General features: G+C 38.9%; 1 protein-coding gene across 2 annotated transcripts; it reads right to left on the bottom strand.

Moving 5' to 3' along the window:
• LOC757208 (monocarboxylate transporter 12-B) lies at positions 1 to 23,261 on the bottom strand. Of its 2 annotated transcripts, none has more exons than XM_011665956.2 (6): positions 23,133 to 23,261; positions 4,881 to 5,214; positions 3,849 to 3,992; positions 1,820 to 2,646; positions 1,045 to 1,135; positions 1 to 466 (listed from the first exon to the last, which is right to left on the bottom strand). In XM_011665956.2, exons 2-6 carry the CDS (start codon positions 5,188 to 5,190, stop codon positions 318 to 320), a joined length of 1,521 nt encoding a protein of 506 aa, XP_011664258.2. In that variant the 5' UTR covers positions 5,191 to 5,214; positions 23,133 to 23,261; the 3' UTR covers positions 1 to 317. The 2 variants fall into 2 exon arrangements, with proteins under 2 accessions (XP_011664258.2, XP_011664259.2); XM_011665957.2 differs by lacking the exon at positions 23,133 to 23,261 and adding an exon at positions 20,315 to 20,759.

Here is a 23,261-nt window from a genome sequence, read left to right as displayed (position 1 = left end):
TTTGCTAGTTTGTTTGTTTCTTTTTAATAGCGTTTTAAGATCTCTGCTATATTCTTGAAGACCGGCTATTGTGCCAAATTGAAATTCAAGCAAAAAATAAGACTCTCCTTTTAAAAGCTAAGAGAATTTTCCAACATGTTTTTTTTTAATGGCGTGTAAACCTTGAAATGTTTTGTCTCAACGTAAATTTCGTATCAATATAAATATATACCTTGTACGAAGAATGTTAGTTCTTGTGAAGCATGTTTTTACAATTGCAAAAAAAAAAATTCATTTCATATGCTACACTTTCTATAGAGTGAGCATGTACATGTAGTTTATTCACACTTGGTTTCTTCTACAGCGGTGTTTTTAGATGGTCTACAGTAATGTATATAGGCTGGAACAAGAGATATAATGGAGACAACACCTAATCCACCCAGGAAAACGAACATCATGTCATATCCAAGAACGGACGCAATCCAACCTGAAAAAAAGAGAACGAAAAGATACACAACTTGTAGTTATTCAATACACTCTACAAGTCTTTATAAACAGGATGCCGCGACAGATGAATTAATTTTTAATGAAATAATATTTTAGAATAAATGAAAACAAAGTATTAGAAATCAAATACATGTATTATACTAAGACACCAATGGGTGTGTGTTTGTGTGTCTGTAAATGTATGTCCTGATGAGTGCATGCCAGAGTGTCCTGTGATGAAGCTGAGACGATGGAATCAACGCGACGCTTTTATACAATGCAGGGGGAGGCTCAGTGGCAGAGCAGCGGTCTCTTGGGGTCCCTGGTTCAAAACCAAGTTGATGCTCCAGTGCCCTTTTGTAAGGCATTGATCATCATTACCAAGTCCTATGATTACTTACTTACATGTATACACATGCTTTCTAAGCAGTCAGGTAAAAACAAATAACAATGAAACCAACAACAACAACAAAAAACCGAAACAAATAGGTGCCGTGACGAAAGAAAAGGTTAAAAACAAACAAAAACACACCCCCCAAAAATCAAGAAAAAATACACAAAAAGGTGCTGTAGGTTTACCTGCCGTGAATCCGCCAATGGGTTCGGAGAGGCCAAACGCTACACATGACAAACCGTATGACGTCGGCAGTCTTGAAGGTGGCGTGTACTCCTGTGAAGAACACAAATCATTATAATTTTACACTCCTAAGTCATTAACGCACAGGTCTGTATCCTACTAATTCTCTTAACCCAACCCCGGTATAAGATCACGTTTAGCAACAAAAAAAAAGCTAGATACTATAGTAACTTTCCTTTTCAAACGTGATTTAGGACCAAGAGCGTAAGCTTGGCGTCGAGTTCAAATTGTAGTAGCATACGGTCCATACTTGGTGGGCCATAATTCAGTTGAATAAATCTTTTCACTTGAACGTGGATTGTAGTTGGCCAGCTTTTATGCATAACAACCATACACGGTAACTCTCCAAAGACCCGGGAACAATATACAATTATATTTAAATATCAGTTCAGTTTAACGTTTTCTTTATATCATGAGCGACAGCGTTCTGAGGTTCAAATAATTTATTAAAGTAGTAAAGATTTTTGTGCTCTTTGGGCACTTTGTAGGGCTTTTTAAAAATTATGTTAAAATCGAATTCTGACGGACTTACCACATCGATGTATGTGATATTTTCATAATCAGATTTGTTCTTACAATTATAAGTCAGAGCCTCCACTGAAACGGAAAACAGCCATTCATACGGACAATAAATAAACAAATGTACAGTACTTCTGACCACAATCTTTCATAAAGAGGGTGCCCTTTATAACAACATAGGAACACTGATGTAATTACCTTAAGCATGATCGCCGACAGGGACATCTGACTTCCGAAGAAGATGCCATTCAGCAATGTTCCAAACGCCAGCCATTCAAAGCTCTCCAGGAGAGGATCACAGAAAAACACAACACTGTTCAGTCCAGCTAACACCATGAACAGTCCTAAACAAGTCATCCAGCGATTGTGAATAATAGGACCCTGCGAGAATCTTCCTACGGCGTCACCGGCTCCAGAGGCCACGGAAAGAAGAACTGCTCTAGAGAGGGTGATACCTTTAGCAACCGCATGAGATATCAGGAAGATATACCATGCCGTAGTGATCATACCGAAGATGAACGTAGCAAGAAAGATACAAATGAGGTAAGGTTCATCCCGACATAGCGACCAATCAAGTACACGCCATAGCCATCGGATTGGTCTCAGCAACAAATCTTTCAGTTTATGGCTCTTCACAATTTGTGGCTGATCTTCCACAGATACTTGTAAAGGATCATACTGAAATTCTTCCTTAGCTATATCCTTGTTTGGTTCGGCAAGTTCATGACAACCACCCTCCTCTTCTTTCACTTCTGAATATAAAGCACCTTTGGCTCTTCGTTTCCCTAGCGTCCTAGGATCTCGCAATATGGCACAGAAGATGAACATGTTAAAAGCTATTCCTCCTAATATAAGGATTGTTCCCCTCCACCCATAGCATTCCAGAATCTTCTCAGTAGCTAACGGTAATACAACACTTACGGCACAGCCAACATCACCCATCCCGAACGCAATAGCAAAGCGCCTGTCGAAGTACAGGCTGAAAACCATAAAGGTCATCACCGCAATGAGGGAAAACCCAACTCCTGGAGCGAGAATGAGAGAGAAGAAACAAAACAAAGAGACCCTCATTAAATATGATAGTAAAAGTAGTGAAGAGAATATTGGCAAAAGCGTTAATAGTTCTTAGAAATTAAATAAACATTGTATTAAGAAATTATTGAACAGAAACCTGACGTCCTTCTGCAAAACCGTGATTAAAGGTATGAGCCTGCCTTCCTCCAGGCGGCCAAGTAAACGTGAATTCTAGTTTCTCGCCTGTTTTTGTCAAAAAATAGAAAAACAATATGTTTCCTTTAAACGACAATGTTATTGGGTTGTTAAAGCTAATTTTGTAGATATACTTTTATTTCTACATGTAATTTAGAGCCTCCTAAACAATTTGAAAATGTACTTAATTGATGCTTTTTGCTGCCTCGTTGTCCAGATGCTTTCTGATTCCTTTTTGTATTTAATTTCAGAACAACAAATGTTATATAGCAAATTACAAATGAACAAGGAAGCAGTAGGGGAGGAACTATACGAATTCATTTCATTTGGCCTCATGCCCATATTATGGTACATATAGCTTTATTAGAAAAATAACCATTCAAGTAGTGATAGAGAAGGGTGTTTATCCGATTTCCGCCATCAACACTATGGAGCTGATTTCTAGATCTTGCTTCTTGTATTCTTCTATACCTCGCTGTTTCACATTTCTGTTTGTTCATACAAGACATTTTTTTTACACGTGTACCTGTATCTCGACCCGACTCAAAGCGGACAAACTTCAATCGTATCTAGAAACAAATCTCAACTTTAACAAGTCTCGTTAAAATTCGTGAAACGTAACATTTCATATTAATATACCCACTGTTACGAGGAAATTGCTCGACCCTTTGCGCTGTATCAACTGACTATCGACAACCGTGATTTTAAAACTTGTCAATTTAACAGACATGTCCACTATTACAATGACGTGCTACATTTTATAGGCAAAACAATACGTTATTCATATTGCCCTTGAGTCGATTTCTCGAAAGTCTTTGCAATCGTGTTATTCCATCACTTTAACCGACTAAGACTGTTGCCTATCATCCCACCTCCCCCCCCCCCCCCAATTATGTCAGTTCCCCTCAAATAGCTACCACACTTCACCGTCGTTCCATATGTTATACCCAAGATGGGGGAGAGTCAAGTTGTTTACAAGGAGTTAATTATGCGCAGTTTACCTTCCCCCGTTATTTACCTGAGGCGGCCATTGCAACAGTGAACCAGGCAATATTTGGTGAAATTGATGATAGCGAGAGACTGAGGCCCATAATGAAGCATCCAGTTAACATCAACGGCCTTACCAATGCTTCTTGCTTTGACAGAGGTGCGATGAAAGAAGCTGCAGCGGAGACGGGGGGGGGGGGGGGGTGGAGAGAACAAAGGATATAGGAATTAATTAATGGAGATGCGTCATTCAAGAAAAGTGGGAATAGTGACAGAAACAAAATAAAAACACGATCGGATTAGACGTCGACGCTATAGGATGTTTTCGGGAGTAAGCTATGCCGGGTAAGCAAGACAAGATATGACACTTCATGCACAAGGCAAATCTTTGTCTATAAAGGCGTCGATAAAGAAGGAGGAGGTCTCGACTGGGTACGTCATCCTGTCCGAAACATTAAATCAAAAACGTGTGATGGTAGTCGGCAAATTAGCAGATACGGAGACCGTCTTTTGAAACCTAGTGAGAATAAAAAATCAGCAGTTTAGAGAAAATCTTTTTTTATAACCCTTGTCCTTATTATTATTCTGTGTGGTAAGTGTTGCTCTTTTACCCCCCTGATCCGCAAGTTCGTGACCTCCCCGCTTCGGGATGATAGATAGAGTCAGGGATCGTTTAACAATGTTAAATCTGAGATACACGGTCCTACATGTTACAAGTGTCTGTGATATGGTGCAATATTAATGCCCTAAAAAAAAAATCGCGCTTCAAAATGATCAAGAAGTGCCTCAAAAAAGTAAAAGTCTTTGAGTGACCGGTTTTTACCATACTCGTTTTCCCTAATAGACTGTAGTGTTATGAAAAACGTTCAGCGAACGGTTTTCAAAATATGTAATTCCAATCATTAATATCTTGATAATCAGATAGGCGATCGGCTTGTAAAAGTCATGGAGTTCCTGACTGACCTAAAGGTTTATAATTATCGACATTGCAGCATGAGCTAAATCAAGGATTATTTCTAAAGGACCTAAGACAAAGTTACCGGATCCCTTTAAAGAGTCTTACCCAAAACATATGAGATTCCATGGTAAAGACCGATGATGAATCCAAGACTTTCAGGGTTTGTATCGAACTGGACGACGAGTTCACTGACGAGTACGCCAAAACTTTTGAGGATGCCCATCTCGATTAAATGCAGGAAAAAGTACGCGGCGATGACGATCCAAGCGCGGGGTCCTGTTTCATAGGGTCCTAATTCTGACCCCCTCCTGGACTTTGAATCCATAGTCGACGTGGAGTTTGAATGCGTGGGCGACGAGAGAGGTGTGGACGGCGTCATGTTCCTCCCTTCTTCTGCTTCAATTGTCTCCGTCATGTCGACAGAGTCTCTTTCATCTACCTGGTGATGTAAAATATTTGCACTAGGTTAATAAAAATAATCGTTTGGTTTTCCGATGCAAAATATAAAATCAACTTCTTCTAAATTATTCAACGTGAGCATATTACATAGCCTTTGGGGTAAAAGGTCGTTTAATGTTTAAAGAACAATAGTGCATTGAGATAGTGTTCAGTGAACTGGGGTATGCAGGCGCGGATCCAGGATTTTCCAATAGGGGGGGGGGGGGCCGGAAATTCGAAATTCGCGCAGACCGTTATTTAAACTTACCAATACTGACAAGGTCATATTAGAAGCGCTGTACTTTAATAGTGTACTGGTGCCTACAAACGGGCACAATTATTTTGGAAAGGGGACATGCTCACGTCACATCTTTTGTCCGATATCAACATTCCCCGTTTTCATGTTATGCTCGCTCGCAATTTTTTGACATTTCCATCAGTGGGGGCTGAAGCCTCTTGCCTCAATATTTATTTCCTGATTTAATAATTTGGCGAGTAAGCGAAGCGAGTGAGCGGAAATTCGAGCTTATGTATGTTGTGAAAAGTGTTAATTGTCACCAAAATATACGAGATAAGATATAACAAATGCATATTGGCAATTTTTAAATTTTCGGGGAAAGAGAGGCTGCAACCCCATCCCGCATTTACTGCAGGTGTTTTGAAATCAAATCAGACTCCCCAAAAAAGTATTAACCAAAACGCACGAATCCAGTTTCAAAAATCAAAAAAAAATTCAGCTTCAGAGGGGGGCACATCACCCCTCAGACTCCCTCTAAAAGTATTAATCGAATCGCACGAATCCAGGTAAAAAAATATCAGCTTCAGAGCTAGAGAGGAACCCCCCCCCCCCACACACACACACACATAGACACCCCCTGTGCGCGCAAGCGTGAAATTAACGCTGGCGCTAATGCGTAAGCAGGGGCGGCGGAGCTATTTCCAAAGTGGAAAGCACCAACAAAAAAGGGCACCTACAAAGCGAAAATATACATTTTTTTTTAGACATTGGTATATACCCTTTCATTGTGATTTCATTATCAGGGATGATTTCAATGTTTGTTTTTCTTTATATATCATACAAGATATTGCTTAAGCATCACACTTTCGGCTGGGTGTAATTGTCTGAATATTCATTTGTGAGCGAGCAAAGCGAGCGAGAAAAAAATGTAAGATCTGTGAGGTCGCAGAGTGAAAAATTAAGAGGAAAAAACCAAATCATGATGGGTTATAAGCATCACGGAAGACTGAAAAAACATTTGTTTTAAAGTGACATATAATTGTATCATCTATAAATGCGAGGGAGTGAGCGAGCTTTAGGGGAAATTACTCTTAGTCGCTTTAAATTAGGTGCAAGACTAATGATGAGCAGGTTAGGGGGCACGTGCCCCCCCCCCCCCGTGCCCCCCCCCTCCCCGTGCCTACGTGCCCGATGATGAGAGGTTAAGGGGATACAAATCGAAAGGGATAAAGACACTTATTAGAAAAGAAAAGGAGCATGTGTCAAGGTACAAAGAGTAATTATCAAAGGTTCAAACGGGGCACTTCTTACACCTGAAAGGAGGCACTCACCAGAAATGAGATAGGGCACGTATGAGTATGGGAAATGGGCATTTGTCGACGGAAAAGGGGCACCCATCAGAAATTAATTTATCAGAAGTGAAAAGGGGCATTTATGAAAAGGGGATAGGTCCCTTATTAGAAAGGAAAGGGGGCACGATTCAAAATAAAAGGGCAGTTAGCAAAGGTGAAAATGGGCACCCATCATAAATGAAAAGAATACTTATCAGGAGGGGAAGGGGTACTTTTCAAAGTAAAACGAGCATCTCTTAGATTTGAATAGGGGCAATTATCGGAGGTGAAGAGCGCACTGAAGTGAAAAGAATTAACTTCTCATATATGAAAATGGTCATTTACCAGAGATGAAAAGGGACACTTTCTATTTATGAAGGGTCTCATTTTCTAAATAGCCCTTATCAGATAGGAAAGGGGGCACATGTGTTGATGAAATGTGCGCTTATCCGAGTTAAAAAGGGGAAGGGGCACTTCTTTACAAAGTAAAAGTGGCCCTTTGGGGGGGTACTTGAAGAGTGGGGCGAACTTTGCCCCCTACCCCTGCCACCCGCCCCATCATCTGAAAATCCAAAATGATGTTGTAGGGGCCGGGCGCGGCTTTATCATGAGTGCTTTTATGTGAACCTCTTTTTTATAAATATTATGGCCCGAATTCACAAAGGAGGTTTGTCGACAAACCTTGGTTTTCGTACGTCATATGACGCGTTTTACGCGTTTTTTTACAAACCTGGTTTGTAAAGAACAAAAGGAGGTTTGGCGAAACAAAAGGAGGTTTGAGCTCAAACCTTGCTTTGTGAATTCGGGCCATTATGCTGGATTCCGACCCAGATTGCACACTCTAAAATGATAGTATGATCATCCCCAATACGCTTGTAGTTAACGTATGCACCCCTTCCTCCTAATCCGTCGTTACCGTCACTGCCATTAACGTATGGCCGGTCGGCGTATTTTTTATTTACACGCTATAGCGAGGGGAATTTCTCGATTAATTCCAATGAAACCGCTTAAAATTCCAATGAAACCGCTCGCGAAGAGTCTAGCCTGGATCGGAGAGCTCGCTAGTGCTATACGCTAGTGTGAATTTACATCCAGGAGAAAGTTTGCTTAACTTTTTCTTGAAACACTTGAACGGTTATGGAAACTGTTTGTGTTTCTAATCTCCAAATATTAATATTATTCTGCATCAAATATAAAACATTGATTTCTACTGTGATATGTAAAGGCACGAACTTACGTTAATACATACACATATTTTTTTTGTAACCAAGAAGGTGCACCATGGTAATACATTTTAACAAACACATCAACATGTTACCTAGACAACTCATCACCATATCCATTGTAAAACCATATATTAATGATACATGTAAAATATAGATTGAAGCAATTCTTGTCAATTGGCTGTATCCTGAGTGTGATTTATATAATGGATTTTGAGTAACATTTGCATCTACCTGTAGTTGAAGAATAGATACAGTGTATAACATCAATTAAGTTGGAGTTCAATTGGAAGGAAGTAACGAGGAATATTAAAGCAAGGGAGACTGGGAGATGAGGAAAGCAGGAAGTTAGAAATTGAGAGATTACTCGCGAGATAGCCTTTGAATCCTTTATATAATGTTGTCTTGAGAGAAAGTAGACAATTTTTTTTAAAATTGGAGATTAGTGCAAGTATTAGATATATTGGAAATAGAATTAATGAGAAAGTTATTATTTTTTATCGAGATCAATACATGGGGGGGGGGTGCACCTACAAAGGGAAACATCAAAATGTAAATCTACCATATTAAGATATTGATAGACGTACGCGTAACGCATGTCACACACAGAAAATGAGAAGAAAAGAAAGAATAATGTTTTTAAAAAAGAAGATAGAGGAAAATAAGAGAGACAGAGAGAGGGAGAGAAAGAAAGAAAGAAAGAAAGAAAAATGGAAGAACATGAAACTTAACTTTACACTTAGGCCTACATATTACATTTCCGACTGAGTTGGCTCGACATGTGCTTAAGTAGTCTGCGGACGAAAGTACAACAATACGAAAACAGAAGTTATATGAAATTGTCTTTAAGAGAGAAAGAGAGGTTAAATTCTAAAATGAAATGAAAGGGGTTATGTGACTCTCAAGGAGGAAATTACAATTTATATCGCTCATGACGACTATTTGGAATTTCCTATTTTTTTTAAAGTTCAAGAACTTCCTGGGGCTCCGCCCCATGCAAGACTCCCGGCAACAGCAAATTCTTTACACAATTTCTTGCTGTCTGCTGCCTCGAGATCACTGGAGCGAAGAAAGGTAACATATAGCAAGAAGTGAAGGATTTATCCCTTTTATTATTAAAGACTCCCGACAAAGGCTCCCCTGCAAAATTGGAGAGAGTTATATGTTAGTTTTAGCTTCTAACAACCACGCCCGTGGACCTTTTATTATTTACACAAAGGTAAAAGTGTATAGCAAGAATCCCTATTCAGTGAAGGATTCATCCTTTTTATGCAGATGCTTCTTCTACCATTCTTGACCAGAAGTGCGTTTCAAACTCAATGATATGGGCATCATCCCATTGAATGTTGTGTCCAGTGTTACGGGTTTGTTTTGCTACTTGCTGCCTAATCTGAGGGCTCTGTTGTGCCCTTTAAAAAGAGGACACAATAGGGGCAGCGCAATTTAAATATCAAGGAATGTATTAGAGTTTATTTCTAAAATGAAATGAAAGGGCTATTTGACTTTCAAGAGCGATAAAAACTCTAATCCATCCCTTGAAATTTAAATTGCACTGCCCCCATTCAGTGTGCTATTTTCAAAGAGCACAAAAAAGGCTTCAGATTGAAGATTCCATCTCATAAAGTTGTCTATAAGAGAGAAAGAGAGCCTTATTTCTGAAATGAAAGGGCTATTTGACTTTCAAGAGCGATAAAAACTCTTATCCATCCCTTAAAATTTAAATTGCACTGCCCCCATTCAGTGTGCTATTTTCAAAGAACACAAAAAAGGCTTCAGATTGAAGATTCCATCTCATAAAGTTGTCTATAAGAGAGAAAGAGAGTTTATTTCGAGAGAAAAAATGAGATGAAAGGGCTATTTGACAAGAGCCCTTTCATTTTATTTTAGAAATAACCTCTCTTCCTCTCTTATAGACAATTTTCTCTTTTGAAAGTCAATAACCCTTTCATTTCATTTTAGAAATAACCTCTTTTTTTCTCCTAAAGACAATTTCTCTCTTGAAAAGCCTCTGCCAGGCCCCTTAAGCTCTGCCATGTTGTATGGATCCATTAGAAAGCAAAATAAGCCCACTCAATAATTAATATATATTAAAACGTCATAGCGATTCATCCAAATAAGAAATCCACGTAAGAGGCATTTTGAAAGTTTTAAGAAAATTCCTTCAAATTCCAGGATATTGGGTGTTATTTTTCAGGAAACTCTATTTAAACGAGTGGAAGCACTGGCGGTTCTGTTTTTTTAAACTGTAACAATTCTCCTTGGATCTGGTATAGACCAAAAACAAGCCTCATTATCTTCAGTATACAAGTGTCATTTCGGGCCTCACAGCTTTCATAGAAATTGCTTCTGGACCGTCAAAGAAAAAGTTTGAGAACCCCTGGTCTACGCATTATACACATCAGGACCAACTTGACAACTTGACAAAAATTTGAGGGGGGTTCGACCCCCCCCCCCCCCTGTGTACGCGCCTGCATGTGCATCCCTTCCTCCTTATTCCCTTATCCATCGTTACCGTCACTACCATTTGAGTAGGGCCGGCCCCCTCCTTAATAACGACTCCCAAGCCATCAAGAATGACCCCATAATTTATGGATTACCATTCTGCCGTTCTTTTTTGGAGTGGCCGGGCGCCGCCTTTTCAGAAGTGTTTCTACACTAACCTTTTCATGCACTACGGCTTAACATAAACAAGCATGCTAAGATTTTTTGAAAAGAAGCATAATTTCGACTCAGTTTCGCATAACCTAAAAATAAGAATACGGCCAGTCACCCCTCCCCCCCCCCCCTCAATGCATCCGCCTTCACGCACCCCCCTTCCCCTTGTCTTTCCCTTATTCGTCGTTACTGTCACTAATTTTTAGTGCCATTTCGTTGCCTCTCCCCGGCTCCTCTCTTCTTTTTCTTTCCTCTTTTTTGAACTCTCTCTCTTTTCTTTACTTTTTTGTTCTCTTTTCTTTTATCTTCTCCTTTTTTCCCTCTTTTTTTTCTTTCTTTTTTTATTCCTCTTTTTTCCTTTTCATTTTTTTTGCGCCGCCAATAGGGGGGGGGGGGGGGCCGCGGCCGTTTCGGCCCACCCCTGGATCCGCCACTGGGTATGGGCATACACGTAACCAACTGGTTTACGTAACCAGTTGGTTACGTAATATCCCCATACCCCAGTTCAAGGCTGGCCAAATTTCTTATTATTTTGATGATTCCAGAACCTTGCAGTACACAACAATACTTATATGCTAGATGATCAACCTTTTCTGATCGATTCCACAACGTTTCTTTCACAATGCAATCGCATGAGCAGAACTGATCTTTATCTTTAAAGTAAATCTTATACATTTAAGTTTTTTTTTTTTAAATGTGAAAGAAGCCGACCACGTATGACGGATCTTATTCGTACAACTATAATTTCAGCCAATCAGAACGCAGGAAACTGTACAACCATACAAAATGATCCATCGAATGGATGAATAGTTTCAGCCAATCAGAACGCAGGAAACTGTACAACCATACAAAATGATCCATCGAATGGATGAATAGTTTTAGCCAATCAGAACGCAGGAAACTGTACAACCATACGAAATGATCCATCGAATGGATGAATAGTTTTAGCCAATCAGAACGCAGGAAACTGTACAACTATACAAATGATCCATCGAATGGATGTATGGTTTTAACCATGATGACCTTAAAGGATGACGCATGTGCGTGCAAACAAGTACTCATTGTACTCGACGGCTATCTTGAAGGTTCTAAATTGCTAAGACTCGAGAGTTTCCGGGGCTCCCATTCCTGGATCCCTGGAGGGGCACCAGGGGCGGATCAAGCTTTTTGCTAAGGAGGGGGGGGGGGGGGGGTTAACCCACGGTGGATCCAGGATTTTCCAAGAGGCGGGCCCGAAATTTGAAAATCGCGCCGACCAATTTCGCTCAGTGGGGGGGGGGGGGGGGGGGGGGGGGTTGGCGGGGGTAGTGGACCCCCGAAATTTTAAAATGTTGAAATTTTGGTGTGCTTTGGGGTCGCCAAAGGGGAGGGTTTAAACCCCCTCCCCCACCCCCGTAGATCCGCCCCTGAGCATTGTCCTTGTAACCAACATGTACCAGAGTGGACCCAATCCGTAAAGGTCGACGAGCGATAGAAATTATAATTTACTCCATGAAATAAACTGTCTCTATACAGACAATACAATATTTACAGATTGTTTTTCGTATTGTTCTCTCATCAGCAGGCTGCTTAGGCAAATGTCGAATGCGAGAATGCGAAGAAGGTAAGTAATATTTACATTGTTTTTGCGTTTTGAATTCTATTAATATATCTCTTTTGAATTACATGAGAATTAAGCACACCTAGATAGATTACTTTATTATACATGTACACGTATAGTGTACCAACATATACTGTTTAATGATATGCAAAGGAGGAAAACATATCCAACTTTGCATTCAAAATCACTTTAAACAGTATATCTTTTCAAAATGAACGAATTTTTGTTCACTTTTCGTCAAAATGTCATCAAACTGATTCCTTGATTTTTCTTTCACATCTCCACACACTACCACCCACATTTCTAACTTATCCTCATTAAACTGTGTTAACGAAGATAAATTTATCTTCATTTAACAGCTAAATGAGGATAAATTTATCTTCGTTTAACAGCTAAATGAGGATAAATTTATCTTCATTTAACAGCTAAACGAAGATAAATTTATCCTCATTTAACAGCTAAACGAAGATAAATTTATCTTCATTTAACAGCTAAACGAAGATAAATTTATCTTCATTTAACAGCTAAACGAAGATAAATTTATCTTCATTTAACAGCTAAATGAGGATAAATTTATCTTTATTTAACAGCTAAACGAAGATAAATTTATCTTCATTTAACTGACAGCTAAATGAGGATAAATTTATCTTCATTTAACAGCTAAATGAGGATAAATTTATCTTCGTTTAACAGCTAAATGAGGATAAATTTATCTTCATTTAACAGCTAAACGAAGATAAATTTATCCTCATTTAACAGCTAAACGAAGATAAATTTATCTTCATTTAACAGCTAAACGAAGATAAATTTATCTTCATTTAACAGCTAAACGAAGATAAATTTATCTTCATTTAACAGCTAAACGAAGATAAATTTATCTTCATTTAACAGCTAAACGAAGATAAATTTATCCTCATTTAACAGCTAAACGAAGATAAATTTATCTTCATTTAACAGCTAAACGAAGATAAATTTATCCTCATTTAGCTGTTAAATGAAGATAAATTTAACCTCATTTAACTGTGTAAATGAAGCTTCCGAAAAACGAAGGCGACCACGTACGGTGAACTCGTCTTCTTCTTCTTCGTCGTAGCCATTTCGAAGAAAATTCAAAACGCGTACGTTATAAAAGGAAAAATTAACAGATTATGGACAACGTAACCGCGAGTGACGATGTCGAATCGAAGAGTGATCTTAAGTCTGGTGCTGGCCGCGCGTGTACCATAATATGTTGTTCGTGCCCAGACTTTGTATACTATTAGACAGAGCTCTAGCTGTTTACAAACAACGGACGCATTGCCCGCGCTCGGCTATTGTTCTCTTTGTTCTCTCTTTGGTTATTGCTAGTCTGCAGACACAGACCCTTGACAGCCATTATGAGTAAAAACAATGTCTAAATTTCAAACATGAAAGTACTGAGTTATGTCATGTAGCTGCTTCTGACACAGTGCAATACTGGAAAAGAAACATAACACCTTAAGCAGAATCTGATAGTCCTGATTATTTCATGTGGTTTTATTCAAGAGTAAAGTTGAGTCTGTGTTCACAGACTAGGTTTGAGATGGTGAATAGATAGAACTAATAATCCCCGTGCGACCGGCTAACGACGGTCTTGGGAGAATTTGGGTGTATCATCTCTCTGGTGTATCTGTACATGGGAGTAAATGGGTGTATCATAATCGTAACATGCAGACCTTTTAACAATCTATCAGGGTGGTTACTTAATTTGCAAAAATTCACCTTTCAGAAAGAAAACGTGCATTTTTGCTAAAAAATAGAAGGCAAGACACAGGACGGGGCTGCTGGGCTAAATAGGCCTATATAAATTATAATGTTTAATAATTATTATCAGGGAACCAGCTGTGTGCCCGGCCGCAAAATATATGAGCAATAATATCTTTAAAAATGCAAATACATATATTTCACTTTGACTATTAAGAGCATGAATCGGAGGGAAAGTTGAAAACAAACGATATTATAGTGCTTGAAAACTTGACTTTTCTGACTTTCGCTGAATATCCGTGTCTAAAATTTGTAAACTTGGCAGCTAGAGTTCACTCAGTTCAGAATGGGCCTTTGAACAGCCGGCACACCGGCATACGGTCTGGATATGTAATTTCTTTCTTGTTCAAAATCCTAATCGATGTTTTGTGGATTTCATCGGGATGAGCCATTTTCTTTAGTTACAAACCCAAGCATGATATGATCGATGCCCAATAGGAAGTGCAACTAAATCGTTCGGGCAACCATGCCTATATTTAATAGAAAGTATAAACCAAATCTGAGTACACCCCCCCCCCCCCCCCCCCCCCGGGTCCCCATCACGGAACCTCATGAGCATTTCTTAGGTCAATAGGCTGTATATATAATAGTGGAGGTACTATGGAAATTGGAATAACACCCGACGGGGGCTGATCAAAGATTTCCCAACAATAATAATTATGAATAAGACGCCCTGAAATTTGAATGTCACGCAAATTCCAGGGATTAATTCCCTCCAATTTGCGCGAGCGGCCGCTTCCGAAGCAGAATTAAGTGACAATAATCATAAACAGTAATACTCCAGCTATCAGGGTGTGTACATCCACTAAGTCGCCAGTGGCGGATCCGGGGGCCCGCCTCCCCCGCCCCCCGCCGGGGAAAAAAAAACGTGTAAAAAACACGTTAATTTTACCTTTTTGGGGAGATGCCCCCCTCCCCCTGTCGCTCAAGAGGGGTGCACATTTTCAAATTTTAGAGGGTCCCCCAACACAATGTGCTCACCTTTATACATCATGCATGCCCAAGTAGGAGTCGTCGGGCTGAGTTGTCCCTACATATGAGTTAGCCCGAATTATTATTTCCATTTACAGAGCCACTCCCTCCCCTCCAGCCCCCGATTATTATTATTTTTATTATTATCATAATCGTTAGTAGGGGTCTAGTAGTACTTGTCCGAGGGGCGGCGATCCGGGGGGGGGGGGGGCACGTTCCCCCTCATTTTTCTTTTAGAGGGGGGGGGGGTCGTTCCCGCCTGAAATTTTGAAAAAGTGCACACATGAAATGTATAGCAAATACTGACTAAAGACTGCAACACACTTTTAGGCTCTGGAGGGCCCAAGAATGCAGCGCTTAGACTCAATAGCAAATAATTTTAAAGGCTGAATTCTGAGTCTAAACGCTGCATTCTTGGGCCCTCCAGAGCTTCTTGTGTGCACTTTTTCAAAATTGCCGGCGGGAGCGACCCCCCCCCCCCCCCCCGCCTCTAAAAGAAAATTGAGAGGGAACGCCCCCCCCCCCCGACCACCGCCCCTTTGGACTCCTACTACTATTAAAATACTAATACTAGACCCCTTCTAATGGTTATAATAATAATAACAATAATAATAATAATCGGGAATCCCTGGAATTTGCGTGATTTTCACATTTCAAGGCGTCTTATTCATAATTATTATTGTTGGGAAATCTTTGATCAGCCCCCGTCTGGTGCTTTTCCAATTTCCATAGTACCTTCACTATTATATACAGCCCATTGACCTAAGAGATGTAACTCATGAGGTTCCGTGCTGGGGAACCGGAGGGGCCGGCCGGCGCGGGGGGGGGGGGGGGGGGGGGGACTCAGATTTGGTACAGACGGGGATGTACCGCTGAAGCCGCAAAACCCAACCCGACTCTTTAACTCTCTCTCTCTCTCTTTGGCTCTTTAACTCTGAAAATATTAATTATAAACCCACACTGAAGCAGAGATGAATACAAATTCACAAAAAGGTCAACCAGGGGCGCGTTGCGATGGCAGCGATCACATGGACTCGTGGAAACATGAAGAAGTTTGGCGGATCCAGGGGCCGGACATTGACCAGCCCGCCGTGCCCCCCCCCCCGGCCCCCGTGCCTCGACGAAAAATGCTCATAGAAAATGTGTCAATCTTTCTTGGGCCGCCATTCGTGCCCCCATCCTTTGCTGCATGAATAAAAAAAATTCCTAAAATCATGATAGCCTTGGTACAACAAAATGAAATGTGTATTAAGGCCTACGACGGGGGCGGGCGGGGGCCGCTGACGTAGCCAAACCCCAAACCCCATACCTATTATTATACGGCCATTCTTGCGTTTTTTATTATTATTATTTGTTTAAAATGTGTAGTAATTTAGCGTCAAAATAGGCGGAAATGGCATATCCTGTATGAACAGTAAACTTGAAAACTATATTGGCCTATACCTATCAGAATTTGCAAGGAATCTCATGCAAAGTTGTGTGTCTCGGTATACGTTCTATGACATGCTCGTCAACTTCAAGGGGACTTGTGACCCATAACAATTATGGGCTTATATAGATTTTGAATGAAACCAAATGGGTGTTTCATTTTTTTTTTACTATTATGAATGATATAGGCCTACTATATTATTTACCAACAATCATGTGAAGTTCATAATATCGAATGCATTCTATAGGAGGAGTATATAGGCCTATCTTCGGTTAGGTGCCATGTCTTTACATGTTCGTACATAATTGCAGTTGGTTTATACTTTAGGCATGGTTTTCCGAACGATTTAGTTGCACTTCTTATGGGGCATCGATCATAATTATCATGCTTTGGTTTGTAACTAAAGAAAGTTTCTCATGCCGATGAACTCCACAAAACATCGATTAGGATTTTGAACAAGAAAGAAATTACATATCCAGACCGTATGCTGTCCAATGGCCCATTCTAAACTCTGCCAAGTTTACAATTTTTAAACACGGATATTCAGCGAAAGTCAGAAAAGTCAAGTTTTCAAGCACATAAAATAAATATCGTTTGTTTTCATCTTTCCCTCCGATTTATGCTCTTAATAGTCAAAGTGAAATACATGTATTTGCATTTTTAAAGATAATATTGCTCATATATTTTTTGCGGCCGGGCACACAGCTGGTTCCCTGATAATATTAAACATTATAATTTATATAGGCCTATTTAGCCCAATGCAGCCCCATCCTGTGTCTTGTCTTCTAATTTTAGCAAAAATGCACGTTTTCTTTCTGAAAGGTGAATTTTTGCGAATTAAGTAACCACCCTGATAGATTGTTAAAAGGTCTGCATTTTACGAATATGATACACCCATTTACCTCCATGTACAGATACACCAGAGAGATGATACACCCAAATTCTCCCAAGACCGTCGATAGCCGGTCGCACGGGGATTATTAGTTCTATCTATTCACCATCTCAAACCTAGTCTGTAAACACAGACTCAACTTTACTCTTGAATAAAACCACATGAAATAATCAGGACTATCAGATTCTGCTTAAGGTGTTATGTTTCTTTTCCAGTATTGCACTGTGTCAGAAGCAGCTACATGACATAACTCAGTACTTTCATGTTTGAAATTTAGACATTGTTTTTACTCATAATGGCTGTCAAGGGTCTGTGTCTGCAGACTAGCAATAACCAAAGAGAGAACAAAGAGAACAATAGCCGAGCGCGGGCAATGCGTCCGTTGTTTGTAAACAGCTAGAGCTCTGTCTAATAGTATACAAAGTCTGGGCACGAACAACATATTATGGTACACGCGCGGCCAGCACCAGATTTAAGATCACTCTTCGATTCGACATCGTCACTCGCGGTTACGTTGTCCATAATCTGTTAATTTTTCCTTTTATAACGTACGCGTTTTGAATTTTCTTCGAAATGGCTACGACGAAGAAGAAGAAGACGAGTTCGCCGTACGTGGTCGCCTTCGTTTTTCGGTAGCTTCATTTACACAGTTTAATAAGGTTAAATTTATCTTCATTTAACAGCTAAATGAGGATAAATTTATCTTCGTTTAGCTGTTAAATGAAGATAAATTTATCTTCGTTTAGCTGTTAAATGAGGATAAATTTATCTTCGTTTAGCTGTTAAATGAAGATAAATTTATCTTCGTTTAGCTGTTAAATGAGGATAAATTTATCTTCGTTTAGCTGTTAAATGAAGATAAATTTATCTTCGTTTAGCTGTTAAATGAGGATAAATTTATCTTCGTTTAGCTGTTAAATGAAGATAAATTTATCCTCATTTAGCTGTTAAACGAAGATAAATTTATCCTCATTTAGCTGTTAAATGAAGATAAATTTATCCTCATTTAGCTGTTAAATGAAGATAAATTTATCTTCGTTTAGCTGTTAAATAAAGATAAATTTATCCTCATTTAGCTGTTAAATGAAGATAAATTTATCTTCGTTTAGCTGTTAAATGAGGATAAATTTATCTTCGTTTAGCTGTTAAATGAAGATAAATTTATCCTCATTTAGCTGTTAAAAGAAGATAAATTTATCCTCATTTAGTTGTTAAATGAAGATAAATTTATCTTCGTTAACACAGTTTAATGAGGATAAGTTAGAAATGTGGGTGGTAGTGTGTGGAGATGTGAAAGAAAAATCCAGGAATCAGTTTGATGACATTTTGACGAAAAGTGAACAAAAATTCGTTCATTTTGAAAAGATATACTGTTTTTAAAGTTATAAAAAAAAAGAATGAACCACATCCCATGTCGACCATTTGTGCCCCAAATATCTGCTGCTACAAACGTCCTGTACGAACGATTGTGAAGTAGGTCAAGCTCCAAGATTGAGCTCAGGCATTTCATTCTAGCATAGAGATCTATGAATTTAAGATGTTTGCTCACAGGCGCTTTAAGGTACTATGTCCCATTTGCAGGCCAAAAAAATGAAAAGGTTAAATTCCAACGGCATTTAAAAGATGATACTAATTTAGAACTTCCCAAAAAAAGGTGGGGCTTGAAAATGTCTTCAAGTGGGAAAATAACGACTATTAGTTGTCAAATCGACTTAGGAGCTATAGAGCCAATAAGGTGTTGTGGACGAGTGGATAAGTCGCCGGACTGTGGATCACAATGTCCGTGGTTCAAGTCCCGCCGCAGCACTAATGTCCTTTGGCAAGACATTGATCTACATTTGCCACTCTCCACCCAGGTGTTAAATGGGTACCCGGTAGGATGCGAAAGCTAATGTGGATAGATTAGCAAGTGTGCGCATGTAAAAATGACGCCTGGCTGGAATGCTCCCCAGGGAGTGGAGAATGTGCATACATTGTGTGCGGGTAAGCCTGAATCCAATGACCGGGGTAATAATATACTTATCTGTAAAGCGCTTTGTGAGGGCCTCCGGTCCTGAAAAGCGCTATATAAGAACGAGCTAAAAAAAAAATAAAAAAAAAAAAAAAAGAAAAAAGTAATAGTCTTGATTTTCAGGCCATTGTACCGAATGGTCATACGGTTTATGCTGCGCAAAGATTCAATCAGTTTAATTTTGGCCATCACAAGAAGTGGGTTATTGATGTAGAAAAATGCTAATGTACCCTTTACAGCTTATGTTATGTATGCTATTACCAAAGAAGAAAAAAAGCAAGTCAGTCACTCAATAGTTTCTGACAGTGAAGTCTAGCAAGTAAACGGGTTTACTTGAATAATTTGAATATTAGGACACTGCTAACGTTTAGATTTCAAAGATAGGACATACATGATATATTCATAAGTCCTGCAAAGTTCTACAGAATTGGAGGTTGGCTGCAAAAGGGACATAGTACCTTTAAAGATTTTAAAAAAAAAAAAAGAAGAATTCTCACAGAATCAAACGAAATTTACACTGAATGTTCAAGATTACAAATAAATTTCACGTGCCAAACAATTTCGGAAGAAAATGTATACTGGCTGAGTAATGAGCGTAGAAAGATATGAAAATCAAGGTAGTACTAGCCCCGACACCATTTGTGTAGTCCCATATACATCTTTCCGTGTACAGTGCTTGTTACTTTACCAAGACTGGGCCAAATTTATTATGATTTTGATGACTCCAGAACCTTGCAGTGCACACAAATACTTACATGCTACAATATAAACTTTATCTGATCCATTCCACACCTTTTCTTACGCAACGCAATCGCATTACCAGAACTCACCTTTATCTTTAACGTGAACAGAATTGGATTTTAAACTGTTAAAAATCCAATTTAACGCTTGCATTGTAGGCCCTACCAGCAGATAAACATGCAGCAAAATATGGAATCAATAGAAAATAAAATTCTATGTGTGCTTACCTCACCGTTGTTGTGTGAATTCAGCGACAAAGCAGAAATGTAGCCAATATACACCCTAAATGGGGATTTCGCGTGTTTTTCACCGAATACACACACACTACACGGGTATTTCATAAAAGAGGACTCCTAAACGAGTATTGTAAAATATCACCTTGAGCATTTTGGAGTGTGATAGGGAATACAATTGAAGTTGTCGTCGGTCTAAAAATAATCACGTTCGAGTGCACTAGAGCGTGAGTGACTTGCACAATATATAAATATCTAAATGCGTTTTGTATAAAGTATATGCGGTGTTTACAAAAAGTACATACTGTAGATTGAACAAATATTATTTTACTATGCAAACACAAAATATATAATTAAAGGGACCAGCTATAAGGCCTAAAAAGATGTTGTATTGGCCTTTGCGACAGACCCAAAAATCTTGAAATCTACGGTCGGCTTTTTTAAAACAGTTTTTTTTAACCGTTTTTTAGAAGAAAAAAATGTATTAAAGCATTCAAAACTGAGAAATAGGGAGTAAAAAAAAAAAAGTAAAAAAAAAAATTTCCGACCGACCGACCCATGTTTTGGCACCTAAAGGGCAATACAACATCTTTTTTTAGGCCTAAGTGTGAGACTTGGTAGGTTTGGGTCGGTATTGTGGGCATCCACCTTGATCTACTGAAGCGCAAAGTGGCTCTATACCTAACACTGACCATGAGCACCGAATGGACACCTGCCTACATGTATAAACATGGAAATCGACAAACGGATTTAATTATCAGAGAATGGTTGGTTTTTCAAATGCTACCGACTCGATCGCGCTAGATAAACAGAGCGCCGCACGTCTATCGTCTTTGATATATAACTAGCTTAGGAGACGGGCGTAGGCGTCGATCGGTCTCGCTAATGGGCAATTATTACCCTCTTTTTTCTTCCCCGGTCTGGCTCTGAGGGCTACCGGCGTATACCGGCGCGTACATCAGAATTTTGAACCATTTAAAAGAAAGTACCCTTTTTCTTGAAGATGGCCCAAAGTGGACGTTTTAACCCCTTATTGCGGCACCGCGCGGATCGCGTCCGATCTATGAAAATCACCCCTTTGTTTGCGTTTTCTATGTAGGTCACGAATGCTTACAGTGTTTATATTTGACCAAAGAGATACTATCTCTTTGTTTTAGCTGAGACCTCCGGGAAACTAACTAACTTTTCCTATACATCTATACTATGCACACTAAGAAATAAAGGTACAATTCTGTGACAATATCAGCACGTACCCTCTGCTACGTACAATAGCAGCACCCTTTGCCAAATAAACGTACTCTCTTTAAAAAAAAGAAGTGAATTTTCACTCTATTTTCACTTTCTTGGGAGTGACGTCCGTGATCACTTGTTTAGGAGTAAAAATCGATTTTTAGAGTGCTCTCTAAGAAGAAAAGAGTGAATGTTCACTCTATTTTCACTACATTTTCACTCTCCAGTGGAGTGACGTCCGTGATCACTCGATTTTTTTTTAGAGAGTAGGTGAATGCAAATCTGCACCCCATCAATTGCACCCATATTTCTTAGTGAATGACTATTAAATAAACACCTTGATCGAGTTAGCTTATAAACTATCTTGACTTTCTTGATTATTACGTCATTCTAAAATATCTAAGAGTTATACAACATGTATTGTATTTTTACTAAATATGTAACATTCAATACCTACAAAATGTACCTGAGTGTTTTAGAACTAAGGCCTCATTCATTGACATTTAAAGTTAATACCAATCTCCCTTTTCCTAAAAATCTAACCGTCTTAACTTACTTGGTTCGAGTTTCTATGCATTTATTACACTCCTATATATCACAAATCTCATCGACAAACAAGTCCCTACACAAAGCAACTGGTCCGAAGTACATGTACCATTAAAAATCAATAACATACAAGAGGCCACTAGCCATGGTCAAAATACAGTTTACTCTATCCCTGGTCAATATTTTCTCTGGCCAGCTCCTTTATGGGAGCTAAGGACCTAGCTCCGAATGCGGCTGGGAACAGACAATTGTAATGGAACACCTGCTAGTCTGCCCACTCCTGATCCTGCCAGAGCCATGCACCCAAGATGAATTTCGATAAGAAACTTGTTAATTGACCATGGTCACAGTTAAACCTGTAATTGGGGGGAGGGGGGGGGGGGCATTTTACAGCATGACAATTGACATGGACAATGTTATATATTTCTTTTCTATTGCAATATTATACCCAAATCTTGAGGGCTTGATAATATGTTGTGTACATTATACAATATACACACTCATCTCTTTGTCTACTCCTAAAGGTACAACATCTAATCATCTTTACGAAACTCATATAAAATTCTACCAAACTTAGCTGAGATTATATTAAGATATATCCTTGCATTCTAGTATATATCAAATAACATATGATTCGAGATTCAAATAAGGTTTTATTCATGACTTGTCAAAAAGTCCACAGACTAAAGATGCAAGTTTACAACAATCATATAAAAAGCATTCAAAAACATATGTACATATATATAAAGATAACATAGCAAAAGAGAACAAATTTATAACAATGAATAAATGTTTAAATCAAAACATTAAAGTAGTGACAATAACAACAGCAAAAAAAAAATGAAATATTGCTAGCCAAAAAAGTACAATGTTTATAGATATATGAGTTCAATTAACTGTAATATTGAAAAATTGTGATAAAATGCAATACAAATTCCATTCAGAAGGTATTAAAAAGTATTAAAAAGTATTAAAATTGGAGTCTTGTCAGTGTGCTAATCACAAGTGTGATATGAGTACAGTATCGTATTCTTACCGAATTGGGCCTGTAGTTTGTTCCACAAAATAACTATAAAATTTTCTGCTGCAATGTTATGTAATTCGGACCTTACTGCATCACTTCGACATTCAGAATGACTGGAATTTGCTTCTCCCAGAACACATG

This window comes from Strongylocentrotus purpuratus, unplaced genomic scaffold, assembly GCF_000002235.5.
Source record: "Strongylocentrotus purpuratus isolate Spur 01 unplaced genomic scaffold, Spur_5.0 spur5_scaffold_7, whole genome shotgun sequence".
Taxonomy (NCBI): domain Eukaryota; kingdom Metazoa; phylum Echinodermata; class Echinoidea; order Camarodonta; family Strongylocentrotidae; genus Strongylocentrotus; species Strongylocentrotus purpuratus.
Note: the sequence above shows the minus strand (reverse complement) of the source record. Positions and strands in the feature narration are given on the sequence as shown.

Bases quoted from the DNA above. Each gene is read 5' to 3' on its own strand.
- LOC757208 (XM_011665957.2), bottom strand. From the start codon at position 20,428: ATGAAATACCCGTGTAGTGTGTGTGTATTCGGTGAAAAACACGCGAAA. The intron at 3,993-4,880 runs GTAAGACTCTTT...TCTCCGCTGCAG, and splicing joins TGGAATCTCATATGTTTTGG to CTTCTTTCATCGCACCTCTG. The intron at 1,136-1,819 runs GTAATTACATCA...TGTTCTTCACAG, and splicing joins TGTCGGCGATCATGCTTAAG to GAGTACACGCCACCTTCAAG.